General features: G+C 39.5%; 1 protein-coding gene across 3 annotated transcripts in view; it reads right to left on the bottom strand.

The window, feature by feature from the left end:
* LOC135250748 (protein TANC1-like) overlaps positions 1–19,523 on the bottom strand; it is a 150,395-nt gene that overhangs the window by 108,109 nt on the left and 22,763 nt on the right. For all 3 annotated transcript variants that reach the window (XR_010328994.1, XM_064327378.1, XM_064327379.1), the window contains exon 3: positions 1,596–1,805. Coding sequence is in view for 2 of the 3 variants with exons in the window: in XM_064327378.1 (XP_064183448.1) it covers positions 1,596–1,805 (210 nt within the window). In the remaining variant the exon portion in view is untranslated. The remainder of the gene's footprint in view (positions 1–1,595; positions 1,806–19,523) is intronic.

The raw sequence follows: 19,523 nt of genomic DNA, 5'->3' as shown, positions 1-19,523 counted from the left end.
TAGGCCAAATAGGTAGAGTGGTTTTTTTTTTTACAATTCATTGATCATCCACAATTTCCATATCCTCATTAATGTATCAAATGCTAAAATAGACCAACTACATTCATGAAGACGAATGCCAGGAAACAGAATCATGCTTCAACCCTGAAGTTGTTCTCAACCAAAATGAAATGTTCTTCCACAACTTTTTGTTTTGTTGATTCTTTCATATAGTATGGCGCTTTAAAACATGCATAATGGAAACACGTCACACAATTGCACACACATGCAGCTGATAACAGGTAACTGAGATGCGTTTCATGGGATAGAGAATTACTAATCTGCAATCAAAATTGTGGTGGAAGCTAAAAATGTTCAAATATTCATCATAAATCAATTTAAATATGATGTTCCATACATCCATCCACTATCTATACCCGCTGGTCAAGGTTGCAAAGGGATCTGGAGCCTATCCCAGCATGCATTGGGTGTGAGGCAGGAATACACACTGGACAGAGCACAAACACACCATTCACTCACACTCACACCTATGGGCAATTTAGAGTCTCCAATAAGCCTACCTGCATGTATTTGGACTGTGGGAGGAAACCAGAGTACATAAACGAAACCCACATAGACACGGGGAACACATGCAAGCCAGGGCCAAGCTAGATTTGAACCCAGTACCTTCTTGCTATGAGGTGACAGTGCTACCCACTGCACCACCATGTCGCCCAAATATGACAGTTCTAAATATGACAGCTCTAAAACAACTGATTCTCTTGCTTAACATTATCCTGCACTTAACTATTTAAAACCATAAAATAAGAGCCCCTTAACAACTTAACAACTCAGGCTAAATTAATAGTTACTATTTCAAGGTTTGCACCTCTGTGATTCTACTGTATTTATTATTTGGAGTACATCCAACTCTGAAATGTGCTTTTTTAATGATATCAAATAATAAATAATAAGCTATCTTTATTATCATTATTTTATAACAGAGACTGTTTTCATGCACTTTCAGACTTTATGGCACTTTTCATTGCCATATTCTGGTCAGTATAAATTTAGTTTGGACCAGTGCATTTCTTATCAACTTGCCCACCTGATCAAGTGTGTAAAACCTTAACCTCGAACCCTGCACACACTGGTGAGCAGATGCACATGTGGCAAAGTAAACAATTCATTTTCACGCAAAAGCTTTTAAAGCGATTTGAGATATAGAATGCCAGATATGACAGTTTATATTTAAAAACAGTAAAGAAACAGGACACACAAAGCAAAAATCCAAACAGCCTGCACTGACATTCGGCTTCATGAATGAATAATACTGGCACCAAACAATGCCTTTGCTTTACCGCACCCTGCAGCTCAGCAATGACAAGACAATGACAACAAAAGCCAACACAGTGATATGTTAGCTAATGCTGAGTTTTGAAAGTGACCAAATCGAGTTACCCTCTATACCCTTTAAGACAAACGTTTAAAATGGCAAACACAACAGCATGTGCTATTATACAAAGTTAAGCCCATATACTGAAGAATGCAACGTGCAGTGCAGTGTTATGGAGGATTACATGTCATGTGAAAGACTGTGGATAGGACTGCAGTACCTGGGGACCTTTGGCTGGAGTGAGAGGGTGTCATGTGACATGGGCGGGGCAGCTGCGGTGAGCAGGGCACAGACATGGACACGCCCCTGGTCAGACTCTGGCAGAAGGCATCCACTGGGGTGTAGGAGTGGGCACTGCCCAGCTTCAGGAGGTTGGCAGCCCCCCCAGGCGGGTGCTGGTGATGGCCACTGTGGGCGTATGATTCACCAGCTGAGGAGAGAGAAGGTAGAATTCACTCCTCCTTCCAAGTGATTTTTATATGCAGAAATGTCCTTACACAGAACCATTTATTTGAGCCCTTGTTGCATCTGAATGCCTGCTTTGCAAATAAAGTTCCCTTATCCAGTGTATGTGGATCAGGTTATTTCTGATATTATGGCATCTCGAATGTCCATTATTCTTAAAAACAGTCAGCCAGTTGTCCGGATCTGTTCTCAGCCCATGTACTGGAAAGACTACTGTTTCTGACAACAGCACAGCACTGAATGACACATTCAGTTGGACAAAGATACAAAGAAGACATTTTCAAGAGGAAATCAAAAAGCCAGAAAACCAAGAGTAATTTGGGGAACTGGGAAATAATTCCATAAAGCCAATTTGTCATGAGGTAATCCAGGAAATCAGTGGCATAGAATACAGACAGTGTAATGGAAGAAAATGTGGATTTGTGAATTAACATTCCAAAAAATGCACTGCATAAATTCAGATGTAGTAGAAGTGGTTAGGGGAAGGCTATTGGTGAAATATTGCCTGCAGGGTTTGCAAACTTTCCGTGCAACAGTTGGTCAGGAATTAATCTTGCATATGGATACATGTTAAGGATAACTGTTCATTTTTTAAAAACTTAAAAATTTTGCTGAGGTGCCCTTAGCTAAAACATAACAATCAAACAAGCTAAGCAAATACCTTGTTGCAAGCCCTAAGATAAATCTTACATTTTCAAAAGTACAGCCCACATACACCTTCAATTTTACATTTTCAAAGTATTTATTTGCTAATTTTATAGACCATTAAAAACATGCAGACCAAATCAATATGTTCAGAAGTCTTGAATTTAAGTTGATTAACATATAAATCTGCACCGTTCTGTTCTGCCATTTTGATAATTCTGTTAAGGGTATGAGTCACCATTCCAATCCAAAGGCTCTGATAAAATTAAAATTAAGACCACCAGGGAAAAGAGTAACAGCTTAATTAAGGCTGGGTGTTTGTCACAGAAAACATTGGCTAATGTCATGAAGCAGCCACGGCAAAGTTGTCGAAAATCACAAAATACTGAAAAAAGAGGCAGAAATCACAATGTTTTAGAAAACATTGAGCAAACAGTGGGAAATAATAGTACTAACATGCGCAACTATAGCAACAATAACAAGTGCTTGAAGTTACAAAAAAATTAGCAGGCAGTTACTGCTAGGAGCAAATACAAGCATGCTCAAATTGCATTACTAAAATAATAAAATGAGGTTACCGCGTGTCTTTTTAAAATTTCTTTAAATTTTATTTTACTACAATATGTTGTACATTGCAAGGTTTGGAGTGCCTTTTGTCACGGACAATGTTACTGTAATGGGAGAAGGAGCGCTCAGCATCAACACTGTTGACAGGAGCTATAGAACATCTGATTGCAACAACTCACAAGAACAGGATCCTTGATCCCAGTGCATTCCAGAATCGGTATACACTGTCGCACTTCATTTCTCCCAGGCTTTGGCAATATGGTAAAAATACTGAGGCCAATACAAATCACACTGTTGACTATGTTAAGGCATTTACCACCCAAGACCGCTGAAAAAGCACTAAAACGAGGGAAAGCATGGAAATGATAAAAAGGGGAAAGTCACAAAAAAAAAGCAAAAATCACAGAATCTATGACACCCATGACTTCCATGACAAACACCCAGCCATGATTATGGCCATAACAATCGCCATGAAAAGGCCAAATTAACTTTCTAATGCTGAGAAAAACATGCCGGAACAAAGGCATTAGGTATATGAAAGGGTATGTCACTTCAGACTCCCATACTTTCTCACACCACAAATGAATCCATCAGGTTCTTTTGAGGAGAAAGTACACGTGAGTCACATACAGCAGGCTCAAACAGCCTGTCATGGCCATCAATTTGTTGGGCTCCTCTTACATGACTGAACGAGGCATGCTAGAGTTGTTTTTGAAAACTTGTACACTGACATGTATTTATTTTCAACCTCACCTTTTCCTGCACAAACATCTCCCCAAAGAAAAGGAAAGCCTATTTTTATGTGTATATTAGAATCACGAAACACTGCAGAATCCAAACAACTTTGACACACATTAATTTATAAGCAGGATGATATTATTTGTGCAGGCTGAAAAAAAAAAAAAAATTTCAAAACTACCAAGGATAAATAGAACCAAACTTCAAAAACACATTAAAAATTTCATGAATATTACATGCCCTTTTGGGAGATGCTAGTAGTAATTTTGAGGTACCTTAGAGGGGACTGCTAAGTGAAGCACTGTGTTTTTGTCAATATTTACACATTCTCATGTTCTCAATTTAGCATGGTACTTACCAGAAGATTTACCATCTATGAATTTATGAGTCTCACACTGCAGTCTGTTTTTAATGCATCTATTTCCACTCTACTCTAGTTAGAAATTTACCTTGTGGAGCGTAGTTGGAGGTGACCCCTACCATGATCAGAAAAATAACCAACTAAATGAATAATTACCCCCTTGATTTTCTTAATTGCCCATTTTTACTAATGAATCCGCCTATCAGCAAGTATATTAGTATTTTCTGATTAAAGCATTATTTTCTGTTTGCACCAGTTAGGGACGAAAAGTGCTTTGCAGTAAGTTAATGGTTTTGCTTCGTAAACATCTCCCTGTTGTTTGCGTTTTGCAAGCTTCACCTCAAAATTGAAAGTACTGCGCTAAGATGTGTTGTATTACAGAGGTCAGTAATATGCTGGTAATACTGGAGACATGATTTTGCATCACAACCCTGAGTCAATTTATAATTGATTTTCTTTCGATTTATATATAATCAATTCTTTCGATTAACTGTATCATAATACAGAAAAGGCTACTAATCTCCCCCAGCTGCTGACATCCAGGTAAAATCAGCAGCATATTCTAATTACAAATTACTCTACAAGTTGAAATGAAATAAATGTATAAATGTATTTCTAGTTTAACCATGGAAAAACAGTCATATTCTCTGTGCTGATTATATGAGTCAGTCGCTCGTGTGTTATTTTCTCCTCAACTCACCAAAGAAAGTTCAGTTATTTCAAATAAATTAAATTAGCTAGAGCTGCTGAAATAATTGGCAGTACCTTTTTGTACGCTCAACATTGGGCATTTATAAAATCGCCTGCACCACTTTGTCTTCCGTGCTACAGCCATTAAATCTGCTGGTTTCGGGGAGTGAAATGAGGACAAGGTTTCACCAAAACATCAAAACCATTTACTTACCCTGGGCTGTCAAGACGAGAGTAAGAAAACTGGAGTGTTTGTTTTGTTCTCTTCAACAGAGCAAATCTAGGAAAGGACTCGCCCTGTCAGTGTTAGGTCAGTGTCCCTAGTGTGCCTCAATGGGGAAAAGCAATAAATTTGGAGTTTAAGTTTATAGGAATTTGTAGTGTCTTTGCTTACAGCTGGTGAATTCATATATGTTCGCACCTCAATGCTGAGGCCACTTCAGAAGGCAGGAGCTCCATTTATTGCACATGCTGTGGTATGAGAAACAAGGGGGCATATTTCATATTTCAAGGAAATCTCTTCTTTTCATAAAATAAACAATGCCCATTCGTATTTTATTACAGAGGATCACATTGGGGGGGGGGGGGTACTGCTATTGAGCTCTGTAAAACGCAAGGCCTTGAAAACAGCAGATAACAGCAGATAACCTGAGGAAAGAAGGTCCTTGAAAATCTATTCAGAGAGCTTGCAGCTGATGGTAAATATAGGCAACCGCCATAGTTCAGCTGAGATACGGAAAAATCCTTAAGTACTATGCACTTCACACAGCTCAGCCTCATTTCCATTCCACAGACTATGAGGAAGGTACTTATATACTTTTGATGATAATGTATTTCCAATCATTGCTGTCAAATGTGCTGTTATATTTTAATTAATGTAACAATACAACAGCACATCATGTGATGCCAAAACAGAGCGAAATGTACAGTCTCAGTTGTAGTAATGAGTTAGAACTACTCAATCGTTATTTTATATGCTTTTTGGCAATATTCTTTAAAAATCCAATCATTTACCTTAATTACATGTTAAATCCTGTAGTGAAAAATATGTGCAGTGATTCATATGCTAACATTCATTTTGAAACTAGGCTTTTCAGCAAAGGCAATCTTGGCCGCCACGTTCAAATCAGACTTCAGCTGAAGTGGCAGCTGAAGCCCTTCTCTCAGCTATCACAAAAACCCATTCAGGCCTTATTGCAGTGATGCGGCCCATGGTCTGAAATCTAATCTGACTGCACTGACTGGTGCTGGCTATCCCATGAGGCAGTGCACAAACAGCCATAGAACTGCTTAGCAGAGAAAGTGTCAGCTGCCAGGGAATAACCCATCTGGATTTATGCTAATTTTTTTCATGCACATCTTACAAAAAAGGGGCAATATCTTGTGCATTCTGTCAAGGAACGTTGTTTAGAGGAGACTGAGATACTATAAACACAGAGCCAGTAATTCTGTCCACCCATGGGCGTGCGCTTAACCTTAGCAAATTACATTTTCCAGCGTGAGAAAGGAAATACATCCCAAGATAAGCATGAGCACAAGATGGGTTGGATTTCTGCTCGGAAAAAATGCGCTACGACGTAGCAAAAAAACCGCTTAAGCAGGCTTAAGCAAGTCTGAATACGGCCCATGATGCACAGTGGCCAACACAATGGCTGCACAGCTCGGTCTGTGGTTGGCAGAGGGAACTTGTGCATTTGATTCAGGGGGTGATTATGCTAGTCAGCGTCCTCCTATAGATGATGAGATCGAAATATGACAAATTTAAAGCTGTGACTTGAAATTTAAAATTGGGACACTAAGAAAAAATATAATTGAAATAATATTAAAAATCATCGTTGCCTTATTGACACCAAGTCCCAATTTCATCCATAAATTGCTTCCCATTGGGAGTCTGTGGAGACTCAGACTCCTCACAAGGTTTCTCATTAAAATGGACTAAAAGTAACAAAAGCCATTTCCACATTTGCCGTTTTATTTCGATCCAAGTAATAAACCAGTAATTATCCTTTGGCTTAAAACAAAAATTGAGCTGGACACTGTACAAACCTGCTTCCAAACTAATAAAAGCCAAAGGCAAAAATCTGTTAAGTGTCATAATTGGTTTGCTGGATCAGAACCTTTCGGCATATGATTAATGGACCCAGCCTTAGCAACAAAACTATTAGGCGCATGTTGTAAGCTAAACAGAACAGGTCATAGCATAAGGCTACACTCAAGTCATCACTTTGAATCCCGAAATACACAGCCAGGGAAAAATGAGTTTGGGCTGCAGGGAGCAATAATAAACAGTAGTATTTTTGGTTTTTGTGTTTGATACAGTGGAAGAAATAAAGCCATCCTCTGTGTGACAACCACTGTAATGTTCTGTGCAAGGACCCAAACGCAGACCAGGGAAATCCAAAAAACGTTGTCTTTATTCAGTCCAAAGTTCAAAGCCAGGTAATCAGAGATAGGACGGTACAAAATCGAGTTTCCAAAAGAATAGTGGTAAACGGGCAAAAAATCAAAAACCAGGAGATCAGATAGGCGAAGGTACAAAGGAACAGGCAAAAGAGAAGTCAAAACAAAGCGAAGGTCAAACCAGAAAGCAATCAAACAAAAGGGGCAGGCAAACTCAAAGTCGTACAGAAAGGGTGTCTCAGGAATCTCGATAAACAAAGGCTTACAAAACATCGGCACAGTGAATTCGATCAACGTTCTGACAGGGAGCTGGTGGAAAAGACTGACATTTATACACTGGGGAAGGTAACAATCAAGGAGGGGTTACGTGAGTGAGGGCGGAGTAACAAACAACATCCAGGTGAAGAACATTAGGATAACTAATTAAATGACAGGGGACTGACAAAACGCAGACTGGAATCACATAGACTACAATGATAACAGATGGCCTGGGTTTAGCAGGTAAAACACATGCAGAGAGAGAGAGATGCAGTTAGAGCAAGAGACAGATGCAGGCAATTGCAGAACTCAGCATTAGGGCAGACTAGAAAGAAAAGGGGCGGAGCTACAGCGCAGCATGGAAAAGGGGAGAATGGTTAATGTATTAGTATAGTGATCTAAACTATCAAAAACCCAAAACTAGTGTTTGTTAGTCCATTAGTAATATTCACATGTTAGTATATTAATGAGGTTAGTACTTTACAATCTATAAGTTAGTAAGGATTAGTAGAAATTAGTAAAACTAGATATAAGCAGGAAGTAAGTAAAACGAGACTGGAAAGAAGGGGGAAACCACGAAAACCCGGAACCACCCGAATAGTGAAATCACGCAAATACAGGGGAGTGAAGCAGCTCAGGGAACACAGACACAGAGACAGCACTGGGGAGACAAGTGACCGGGAGAACGAAAACACTGGGACGGAGGATGTGAAAAACAATAAACCCACAGAAACACAAAACAAACACCAACAGCAAACAGATACCAATACAGACTACAACAAACCACACTAACAAAGACTAAAGCCAGAAAATGAGACAAGGCTCTTTTGCTGCGACACCTCTTTGCATATCCAGTATACAATGACTGGAGGGGAGCCCAATAACCTACAATGTTGAAAACAGTTTGGAAAATGCATTCCGACATTTCAGGGCTTTAAAATAGATTGGATAGACTTGTCTTCAGAAAGGCCACATTTTCCAACTCCCATAAACCACTTTTGATTTAATGGTCCAGCCCTCATTCATGTTAATGTAAAAGCAAGAATGGCCGGTTTCATCTGAGCCAATGTTGTCATAGTGAAAACATTCTACAGTACATATAGGCCTACAGATTAATAAGCTTGTTATAAAGAACTCAACATGTTCCCAGTACTTCCAAGAGGAATATTCTATCTACCTTTGTCTGGTTTAATTTCATTCACTGAATATTCCACAAAAAAATGTAATGTCAGCAGTTGACAATTACAGCTCAACGTGTCCAGACTATATACTTTCAGTAAAAGAAGAAAATTTACAGGCAACTGGTTCAACCTGCTGTTCATGCACCTGCCCCCCTTTTGGGACTTCTTATATTTATAATTGAGGGAAATTCCCAAAACTGCCATAATTTCAGGGGCTGAACATTTGAAATAACCCTCCCGAATATGATATACATCGTGTAATGTGTAATCTCTGTTAGATCTATCTAGAAACTGATCATACCTCTGATCTAATAGCACACTGACTTTGTATTACCAGTTCAAAACACCCTCCACAGGGGAAAGTCCTGACCCTCGTTAGAAAAGAGGCCCTGATAATAGGAGGAAACCGTCAAGCCCGGCTGCATGCTGAAGCATTTACAGTAATGCTGTCATTTGGGAGAATGGTTTAAGAGACACTACATAGAGAAAGACTCTGAAGCCAGGCAATGTCATCTGAGGTTACAACAGTAAAGGGAGACCTAATGTAAGCTGGGGTTATTTCAGTCACTTTATACAATCTTGGCAGAGGCAAGGTCTGCAATCTCAGCTGCTGAGGACAGGTAAAAATGCTTTGATATTCCACCAAAAAGGAAATAAAGTATTGCTTATGAACTTTTTTTATGAACTGCTATTGAGGCCACAGAGGACTATTCCCTCCTTTAATAAAATGAAACAATATTCCAAATCACTTATTTCATGTTCAGATTAAAAATAAATTAGGCTTTGTCCTATCATAGAATTTCAAAGAAAGCTGATTTAAAAATTAGCTTTGTGCTTACGTATTTCTCACACTGTGATTCTGAAAAATAAACAATCCTGCAAAACTGACATTCGATCCCTCTTTGACTACTCATAAAAACTGTAAAAAGAACACTAAATACTTTACTGCTACCCCCATTTCCTGTTAATAATAATTGTATGTAAATGTACATGGAAACAGCATGAGAAAGGCATGATGATCACATGTATGATATGTGCACACCAAAATCCTTCATTGATAATATATATATATATATATATATCTGTATAGGTTTATAAATTCATTCTGATTATCTTTTTTTTTTGCTACAAGGTTCTGGAACTTCCAACTGCGAATGTGTTCCTGACGACAGAGCTAACTCAAACATTCATAATTGATCCTAAGAAAACCGTGAGATATAATCCTACATTTATGATTTTTAGTGAGATTTACCTGAAATAAGGTTTTCTTGGCTCCAGAACTCTTGTTTCCGTCTCTACATTTATTTATACATATAATGGCTCTATCACCACCTGTTTAAATCTGTGTCTTGTGAAAGAAGAGCCAGGCATTCAACTTCAACAGCAATACCATGGTGATGTCCTTTAATGCATGACCTTGTAATAACATACAAATCTAGATTTAATCTGGATGAATCAAGGAGCGTTTTTGTCAGGTCTGTTAAACAGCTGGAGGAACACCCACTATTTACTTTTTTTTTACATTACTACCTTACTAAACAATGTTTTTTGCATTTAATCAATTTAATTCATTCAGGTTTAGTGTCACTAACTTTTACTCTTGAACCTGAAAGTACTCTTTGCATTGTCCTTTCTGTATTGTATATTGTGTTAAAATAAAATGAATTGGGTACATGATGAAAGCTTACATAGAAATACCAATTAAACTGTCAGAGTCACTATCCACAGAGACACATGTTTTAATGAGAATGGACAATGTCCAGGTGTTGTTTTAATTTCGGGTGAATTGTGTGTGCATCAGCAAGTGCATTTAGTGTGTATGTGAGCTTCCTGTTAGCATGTGTTTTACGTATACTTCTAGATACGTGTTTGATATTGTGCGTGCATGTGTATGCATGCATGCACACAGGTGTATGCCTGTGTGTGTGTGTGAACGTGTGTGTGTGTATGCACGCGTGTGTGTGTGTTGATGTGAAAATGCTTTGATGAAGGGCTCCAGCAGCTGTAATTACTCCGAAGCCTTTCCAAGTGTTCCTATATATTTCAGGCCTTGGTGACAGCAACACAAAGACTGCTTGGGTTAATTCAGAGGCCAGCCACAGAGGGAGAGAGAGAAGGAGAGGGAATGTTCTGAGAGTCAGCATCTCCCAGAGATTTACAGCAGCTGTCTCACCTCCAGTGAAACTCACCAAACTGACAAACACAAACAGCATATGCTGACATTTTGACACCTTTTCCTCTCCATACTCACCTTTGTGCCAACAAATATCCTGAAGGCCAATCACATGTTCCTCAAGGGGCATGCCTCTCCAATCCTGCTCACTTGACTGTTGTCAGCAAGGTATTGTCATGGCAACAATCACAATACCAAAAATAAAGCATTTACCAATCCCTAGGCGGCTAACACCAAACCAAATACAGCTGTTTTGACAAGAACAGATTACAATTTCTAACATCGCTAGCAAAATAAATGACAATGATCAATAAGAGGGAAAGGCCCACAAAGGAGCTGTTCTCATCACAGAGTGCATTTAGGGTAGTTCCCGAGAGTACTTAAGCCTCCCTTGAGGATTTAAGCATTTACTAACTCAGTTAGCGATTATTATTATTAAAAAGACATGCCAGAGACCTCGCCTACAAAATGATTTATGGTACCAAACAACCCCAGATTTATTGTCCTATTAATTTAGGGCCATAGACTATTTTCCCACAATGATTCACGCAGATATAAATTAGGTCAATCTGTTACACAAGAGAGGTCTTAGTTATGACATGTCACAAACAGGTACTCCCGCCCTGAATCCTACTGCTATCAGCTCAACAGCTGATATTGTGAAAAAATTGACTGGTTAATGCAGAGCTACACTGCAGACAAGCTGAATAATCATTTGCAGAACCGTTTCTGTTGCTTTGCAGCAGTGCACTGGAATGTCAATGTGCTGTAATTTACATACTGGCCCATGGAGGGGGGAGACCTCAGAGAGGGGTTGAGGCTGGGTGGGTTGGGAGGAGGGGCAGGGGCAGGGGCAGGAACTGTGACACTCCTTCCGTGTTATAAATGCTCAATTTCACCTGACTATGGAGAAAAGGTGTATGTGGGTCTGCCGTATTTCACCGGCAACACCAGGAAAATGACGTTTTCACTGTCACTGTGGAACATATTTGTTGGTGATGCAAATGGGGTGGGGGTTGGGGGGGGATTAGGGGGGCTGGGGGTGGTTTACAGAGGAATACAAATTATGGCCCTGTTTATGCTCATATCCTATACCGTTTACAATATCATCCGCACATCCAATATGTTGCATATCTGATTCTACTCGTGATCAAATTCCTTCTGACTACACCATGTTTTGGTTAAGAGGCAACAGTAACAGTTACAAATTATGTCCAAGGTTTTATGGCCTACCTTGTAGTAATGTAGCTATAAAACAAAAGTATGTGGGGTTTGCATGTGAAATGATAGAGAATGCATTTTAATTAAATATAAATGAGCTTCCCACAAAGATTACACAGCTGTAAAAGCAATATTTTTATTTTATTTTGGCAATTATTAGTTAGCAAGCAGGCTAGTTTCCGCACAAAACAAAGATGGTGGCCACCAAGTTTTTAAAAGCCCTCTATTGGTTGAAATAGCATCACATGCACATGTCCATTTTGCCTTTGTATCTGAGTATCCTGCAATTGGATACTTTTATCAGGCAAATTTGATCAGATGTTATTGTTATGAGCCGATGCAGTGAAATGTCCAATGGGGAGAATTATTGATCATGGGACTACAGCATTTGCGATGATGAAATTGTTAGAAAAAAGAAAGAGAAAATGCAAAGTAACCCAAGCCTGGGCCCTTTATTATGTGCACGTGTGATGTGTTGTATCTGAATTCTGAGTGTTTACATGAGGTCAGAAGGTACATAAGTTAATGTTCTTAAGGGCTGAGAGTCTGTGGTCATTGTGGTTGTTTCTGTAAAAAACCCTGAAAAGTGCCAATCATTTGGTGCTGTATAGGCATGGGGCATGCCGCCCCACCAAGCCGTAACATGGAGAATGGCATACCTACCATCCCAATCTGATGGAAAGGATGATACAATGCATTATTTTGATAACAAATGATAACAAATGCTATCATCATTTCTTAGCCATATTCAAATTTTAGATTAATTTAGTTAAGAAAATAGTCTGCTGCACTGTTTAAGTTCCCCATCTGCTTTTTCACCCCTTTTTCACCCTGAACTGGCATTATAATTATTCAAAGATGTCACCAAAAATATTCACAATAAATTCACAATTAAGCACATAACCATAATTGAAAATAGTATTAATATGAAATATTGCAAGACAGATAAAAGCATTTGGCAATAACTTCCAGATGATTCCTGGATTTAACCACAAACTCCTGCACTCCCTCAAACTAATTAACAATTCAGAGAAATGTTTTTTCTGTTACAGAATGCAACTAATTTGAAAATTGAGAAAAGCCCAGTATAATCCTACATATGATTATATGTTTCTGCAGAACTTCTACATTTCTTGCAGAAATGGTGCATCAGCTACCTGTTTAGATCTTGTACTTGTGAATGATAACCATGAGAAAAGATTGACGGTTTTGCTAGTTTATTGTGATGAAAGACCTCACACATTATAAAATCCACCGACGGATTTCATTCGAAACACCCACTCACCACCCCCCACCCCCCACCCCGAGCCCTAAACTCATAAACTACCAAAAACAGAATCAGTGCTGCCGAGTTTGGACACCGGCCACAGACAAAAGCATACACCATCACATACATCTGTTTGTACTGCATTCACAGCGTAGCGACATGTTCATCAACGTGCACCTTCCCCTCGTTTCACTGGTTGAACTGATTGACAGAGCCCCTTCTTTAACTCATTTTGCACTACAAAAGAAAACATGTGGAGGCCGTTCAATTTCCATTTTTAAAATGTCACTTCCATTTGAAAAATGTAAATTCTGTTTACAAAGGTCAGCATCAAAAGTCATGATGTTGGAGAAGTAAGGGCTAGTATATTAATTATGATCCAGCACAGTAGGGTAATGTATATTTAAACTCATTATTTTCATAAAATATGAGCACTGTTAGTAAGGAAGGCAGTCTTGTAATATTCTGATTGGATATGTGCTGTATGACCTATATGAAATACTGTAGTGTTTTTCTGCTAGATCAAAAAATAACTGACAACCACTGGACATGTATTAATACACAGCTGACAGTTCTGGATTGAAATAATTATTCAGCCTACAGGCTTGCTGAATTTTCATTGTGAAATACACAAGATATGCTATCACTGTCGTTTTTATTAGTAAATATATCACACTGGTAATCTGTCATCTGAATTTTATCCATGCTCTCTAACAGGAAAATGATTTTATGCCCAGAAATAGAGAGAGAAGGAAATACATCCCGGAGATAGAACGGACACATGTTATATCTTGTGTCTCTAAACATAACTCTGATTGAAGCACTGTGTTTGGAGTGACACCACTTACAGCAGCATGGATGAAAGAAAGCTTCTGGACTGAATAGCCCTATTCAAGCAATATTTTAAAGATGACCGTGGACCAACTCTTAATTTCAGAAATGCTCCAGTCATGTTACTGTTCCTTTCGCTAAAGTCAGATTTTGTTCCTTACAGAGATCTTGCTATGTGGTTACATACGGACTGACACTAACATAGATCAGATCTAGGTGAGGTCAGGGGAGGAACCCCGTCATCTGAAATTGTGGGCTGACTCTACCATCCATCCATCCATTTTCTATACCCGCTTGGCATGGTCGCAGGGGTTGCTGGAGCCTATCCCAGCGAGAGGCACCAATATACCCTGGACAGGCTACCAATCTATCACAGGGCACACTCACCATTCACTAACCTTTCACTCACACACTCATACCTATGGTCAGGTTAGAGTCTCCAATTAGCCTACCTGCATGTCTTTGGACTGTGGGAGAAAACCCACGTGGTCACGGGGTGAACATGCAATCTCCACACAGAAAGGCCCAGGCCAGGATTCGAACCCAGGACCTTTCTCGCCCCCTGACTCTACCAAAAGGAGCTAAATTTATATGTCTGTGATAGAATAACCATCTGTCTATATCCTTTCACACAACATTACTCTATATCCCAGCACATCCCAGCACAGCTGTGTATCCCAATATATCCTAACCACAGATTTCAGCTTGATTGAACACAACCCAGCACATCCTAATAATTCCAAACACTTCTCACCATTTCCTAACCAAATCCTAAAGCTTACCAACATATGTCAACACTACCCAAAACTGTCCAACACATACCAGCGCATTCATTTCATACACATCCTAATATATCCTAACACATTTCAACAGATTCCAGCATATTCTAACACTTCCCAGCGATCTTAATAAATCAAAAGACTCCCCCCTATATTCTATAGTAAACTGACCCTAACAATAACCAACACATGCCTAAACTTCCAAAAACAAAAAAAATTTCCCAGCACATTCTTACAACACATCACAGTATTGGAATGCTGGTTTCTAAATGAACAAGCAGTGAATAGGCAGGATTGAACATCCTGGTATTCAAAGTTACACATCAATATTACACTTCAAACATATATGCCCATGGGTTAGAACAAACAAAGATAGCAGATGTGTCCAAGGACCCATCACACAGTTAGTTAGCTCCCTAATGTTTAGAGCAAAGACATATTTACTACTTTTTATGTTTATTTGGCTCTCTACTCAACAATTTTAGATTTGCACATGTGGTTAAAGTTCATATTCTCAGTTTTTATTAATGGCTATTTTTACATTTTGGTTTCACCATGTAGAAATTAGAGTACTTTTTATACTTGCGTCCTGAAGAGTGTTTCTGATCTGTCGAACAGGTGTTTGGGGGCTTTTCTTTATTATGGTGAGAATTCTACGGCCATAAAGACCTTCTTTGGCCTACCAGACCCTCTGCAATAACTGAGATAACCAGTGCTCTCTTTCTTCTTAATGATGTTCCAAACAGTTGATTTTGGTAAGCCTAAGGTCTGGCCTATGTCTCTGACTGTGTTTTTCCTATTTCTCAGCCTCATAATTGCTTCCTTGACTTTCATTGGCACAACTCTGGTCCTTATGCTGACAAACGCCAATAACAGACTCCTAAGGCAATAAAAAAGCCTAGAATCAGGACTAGATACTGAAAGCTCTCTTATACTTGCACTAAGGAAACAATTGAACACACTTGACTAATCCGAAACACCTGTGAAGACATCTGTCCCAAACATTATGGTGCCCTGAAATGGGGGGGGACTGTGCATACAAAGTGCTGTAATTTCTACACAATGAAATCAGAATGTATAAAAGTATGCTCAAATAAAAGTTGAGGATTAGTATTTTAACCACATGTGAATTGTTTTATTAGAAATGTTAAAATTGTGGAATATAGAGTCAGAGTCCCAAACATTACGAAGCTCAGTGTATAAGGGACATCTGTGGTTCTTTAGCAGACAGGTTGCCATAACATTCACTATCAATAAAACTGCAATTCACACAGATAAAAAATGGTGGCCTTTCCCCCTGAAACCAAACGACCCACAAAACAACACAAAGCAGAATAAAATTTCCCTCAGTTGGAATGACATCATGGCCTATTCCAGTCTACTTCTGAGTGATCTGTTTTCCCTCTAAGCAAAGACTGCCAACGTCAGAGCCAGAGGTGAAGGGTTTAGGGGGACAGAGGCAGGAAATGAAAATGGTTAAGCTAACAGGCTATTCAGCAGCCCACAGGCCAGTGGGAAAAAGGACTGGGTAGACCCAGAGTAGGAAGTGGGGCACAACATTTGACTCGGTGCCAAGTACCTCCCTTCAAGGACCAAAGAAAGAATGAGGGGCCACCATCTCTCATGAAAAAGAGGCAACCTGGAATTGAACCAACACAACAGCTGAGCTGAGTTAAAGAAAGAATTTACAGACTTCTTTGTCTGACAGCAGTTTGATGACTTCATAGAACTGGAATAGATCTGTTGTGTAACATTCAACAATTACGCACAATCGTGACCTAAGGGTAATGTGTTTTTCACTAGCCTGTGGAAGTACAGCTGACATAATACCACTTCAGTGCTGCTGGACTGTATTCCTGTAATATGCTGCTGATGACAAGACCCCATATATGAATCCCTAGCAAAGTAAATCTAAAAAGCGTGGAAGTAGATTAACATAAAAGTTTTCAGGTAAGAGAAAAAAAGGCATTAAATCACCTATTTGTTGAGCTCCAGGCCATGTGAAGTCAGTGGAAATGTATAATATCTGCATTTCCATGAGGAATGTATAAACATAGATCGCAGTGAGCGATGTCAGGCCTTTCCACAACGCTCTTATTTTTCATGTCTATAGCCATGAGCAGGCTGAATGAGGGTGACCTTGCATGGACAGACCAGTTGGGTTGGTGTCTGGCTGGCAGAGTCAAAAACATTGGCTCAGGTGTACCTCAGTGTGACTGAAAATAAATATGGATGTTGAGGTGTAGCTGAACACAGCTTCTCAGGGTTATCCCTATACACTGATTTCCCAGTGCACTAGAGTGGTGACGGCTGAGCTGTGGATTCAAACCCCAGGGGGGGCACGGTGATTGTACCATTGAGCAAGATACTCCACTTGAATTGCTCCAGGAAAATACATAAATAAAAATTGTGCTGTAAATGGAATATATGTACATAAACATATATAATCTGAAAGAATGTCGCTCTGGATAGAGGTGTCTGCTAAGGAAAGAAATATGATATAGTATAAAAATGAAGTTTAGAACACTGGTTTCAGATACTTCATGAAATCAAATCCGGTTATAAACTGGTATTACGTTGACCTGCTAAACTGAGGTGACAGCTGATAGAGGGAGAAGGGGAGAGGCATGTGAAGACAGTGAAATCCAGAAAAACAAGTCTTCTGGCTGGATTAGTCTTCCCCAAATGTTCAATATTTCACCGAGGTTTTTCCCTTCATGGGGGACAGTGCATTATGTATTAAGAGTCACTGAATTCCCATATTCCCGTAAGGAACAGCTTGTGAAAAAAATCCCCTTGATTAAATCCTTGCCCAGTAATTACAGTATTAAGTCTAAATGTCAAATAACTTTTAGAAAAAACATTGATGCCAATGCTGCCCCTAGATTTTCAACTGATCTCAACCAGTCCCGTCTATGTTTGCACTTAACTGAACTCAACACAAATTATGTTTGCATTGTTTGGGATTCTACACTCACCATGCACTTGACCAATAGTACCAACAGTTATCTCTGCATTTATTGAGAGATATCCAATGTCTATTAATGTTATGCATTTGGGTAAAAGAAAAGGGGCTGGAACGAATCCTGTCAAGTCAATCCCCACAGAGGGCAACGATCCAAAGGGGTTTAAAATAATATGAGCAGCAGTGGGGAACCATGGCGTCTGTTTCAATAACAGCAGCACGCAAACGAAATCTTTCCTTTCATTTTGCAATGACATTTTGAGCCCCTGTCGGTTCTTCTCTTTGTGGCAGGTTATTGGGGTACACAGCAGGAGCCACGTGCGCCTGTAAAAACAAACCGGATCGCCCTCTCCCAAAAATCCATTTCCTCCTAGCTCTGGCTATCTACCAGCCCATCCGTCCAGTGGTACAAAAGGCTCCTACAGTGCCAGACCGCAACAGATATCTTAGCATTTGAAACAACATTTATTAACCATTCCCCCTTTGCAAGAATGCGCCCTGCAGTGAAGAGCCACAATTCTATTTTTTTCCCTAAAACTCTTAAAAGAAATTCAATCATTCCTATCAATTTGGTCATGGTTTAAAGACCAAGCCACCCCCTGGTGTTCGGCACTTTGAACAAAAGGGCACTAGGCGTGTACTCCTTTTACAGCAAAGCGCTTTGTTTAATTTAGTAAGATCACAGAAACATCTATGACATGAATTCCAATCAATTGAGGTGACTTGAGGTGCAAGGTACTATGAGGTGAGTTAGTCATCTGTGTAATATAAAATCTCTGAATTCAGATGCCCTTATTGGCCGCCGTGGTTTTAAAAGCCAAATTCATACTAATTATGATATTCCCTGCACCGATAATGAGATAAAAACACAGAACTTAATCAAGACAATATTTGTATTATCTTGCTGCGCAAGTTGACAGTCTTCCCACTTATTTCTGTGCAGAGCATGCTAATGATACTCCACTTATGCATATTTAAGTAGATATTTGGATCTATGTAATACTGTAAGAAGTAAAGGAAAAAGCTGGGATGCTAATCTTTCAGTATGCACTGTGTAAAAACAAGCCCTGATCCCTTGGCCAAAAGAGAAAGGAACTTGGCTGTCATTTAAGAATCCAAAGGGCTAATTATTTATTGTGGAAGGAAAAAAAAAAACAATGAATGCAAACAGCACATTGCAGGAACATTCAGTACGCCGTCCAGAGTATGGTCTGGTAATACATGTTGGACATTCTGAGAAAGACACTCATTTAAAACTTGTTCACAGAAGAAGGGGAAAAAAAGATCGCAGTCTGGCAGCGCTTGGTGCGGACGAAGTGAAAGAGCTGGTTGTGCATTAGGCCGCTTCTGTTGGCAGTGAGGCCGCAGTATCTGCCCAAGCCAAGAGGAATCCTGCCAGCTACAGCGAGATGAGCAAGGATTTACATGCTCTGAGATGCGCACTGAAACCATGTGTATCGGTTAGGCCAACTGTTCGAAATAACAGTCAATTTCTGAATTTACGACTCTGGTGGGAACACGCGGGGCAGCAGGGGAGCAAACAGCAAACTTTTCACTAGGAAACATTCCATTATATAATTCGACAAGCTGTTCCATTGTCAGCTATG

Source organism: Anguilla rostrata, chromosome 3, assembly GCF_018555375.3.
Source record: "Anguilla rostrata isolate EN2019 chromosome 3, ASM1855537v3, whole genome shotgun sequence".
In the NCBI taxonomy this organism is placed as follows: Eukaryota; Metazoa; Chordata; class Actinopteri; order Anguilliformes; family Anguillidae; genus Anguilla; species Anguilla rostrata.
The sequence above is the reverse complement of the archived record's forward strand: the minus strand, read 5'-3'. Positions and strand labels throughout refer to the sequence as shown.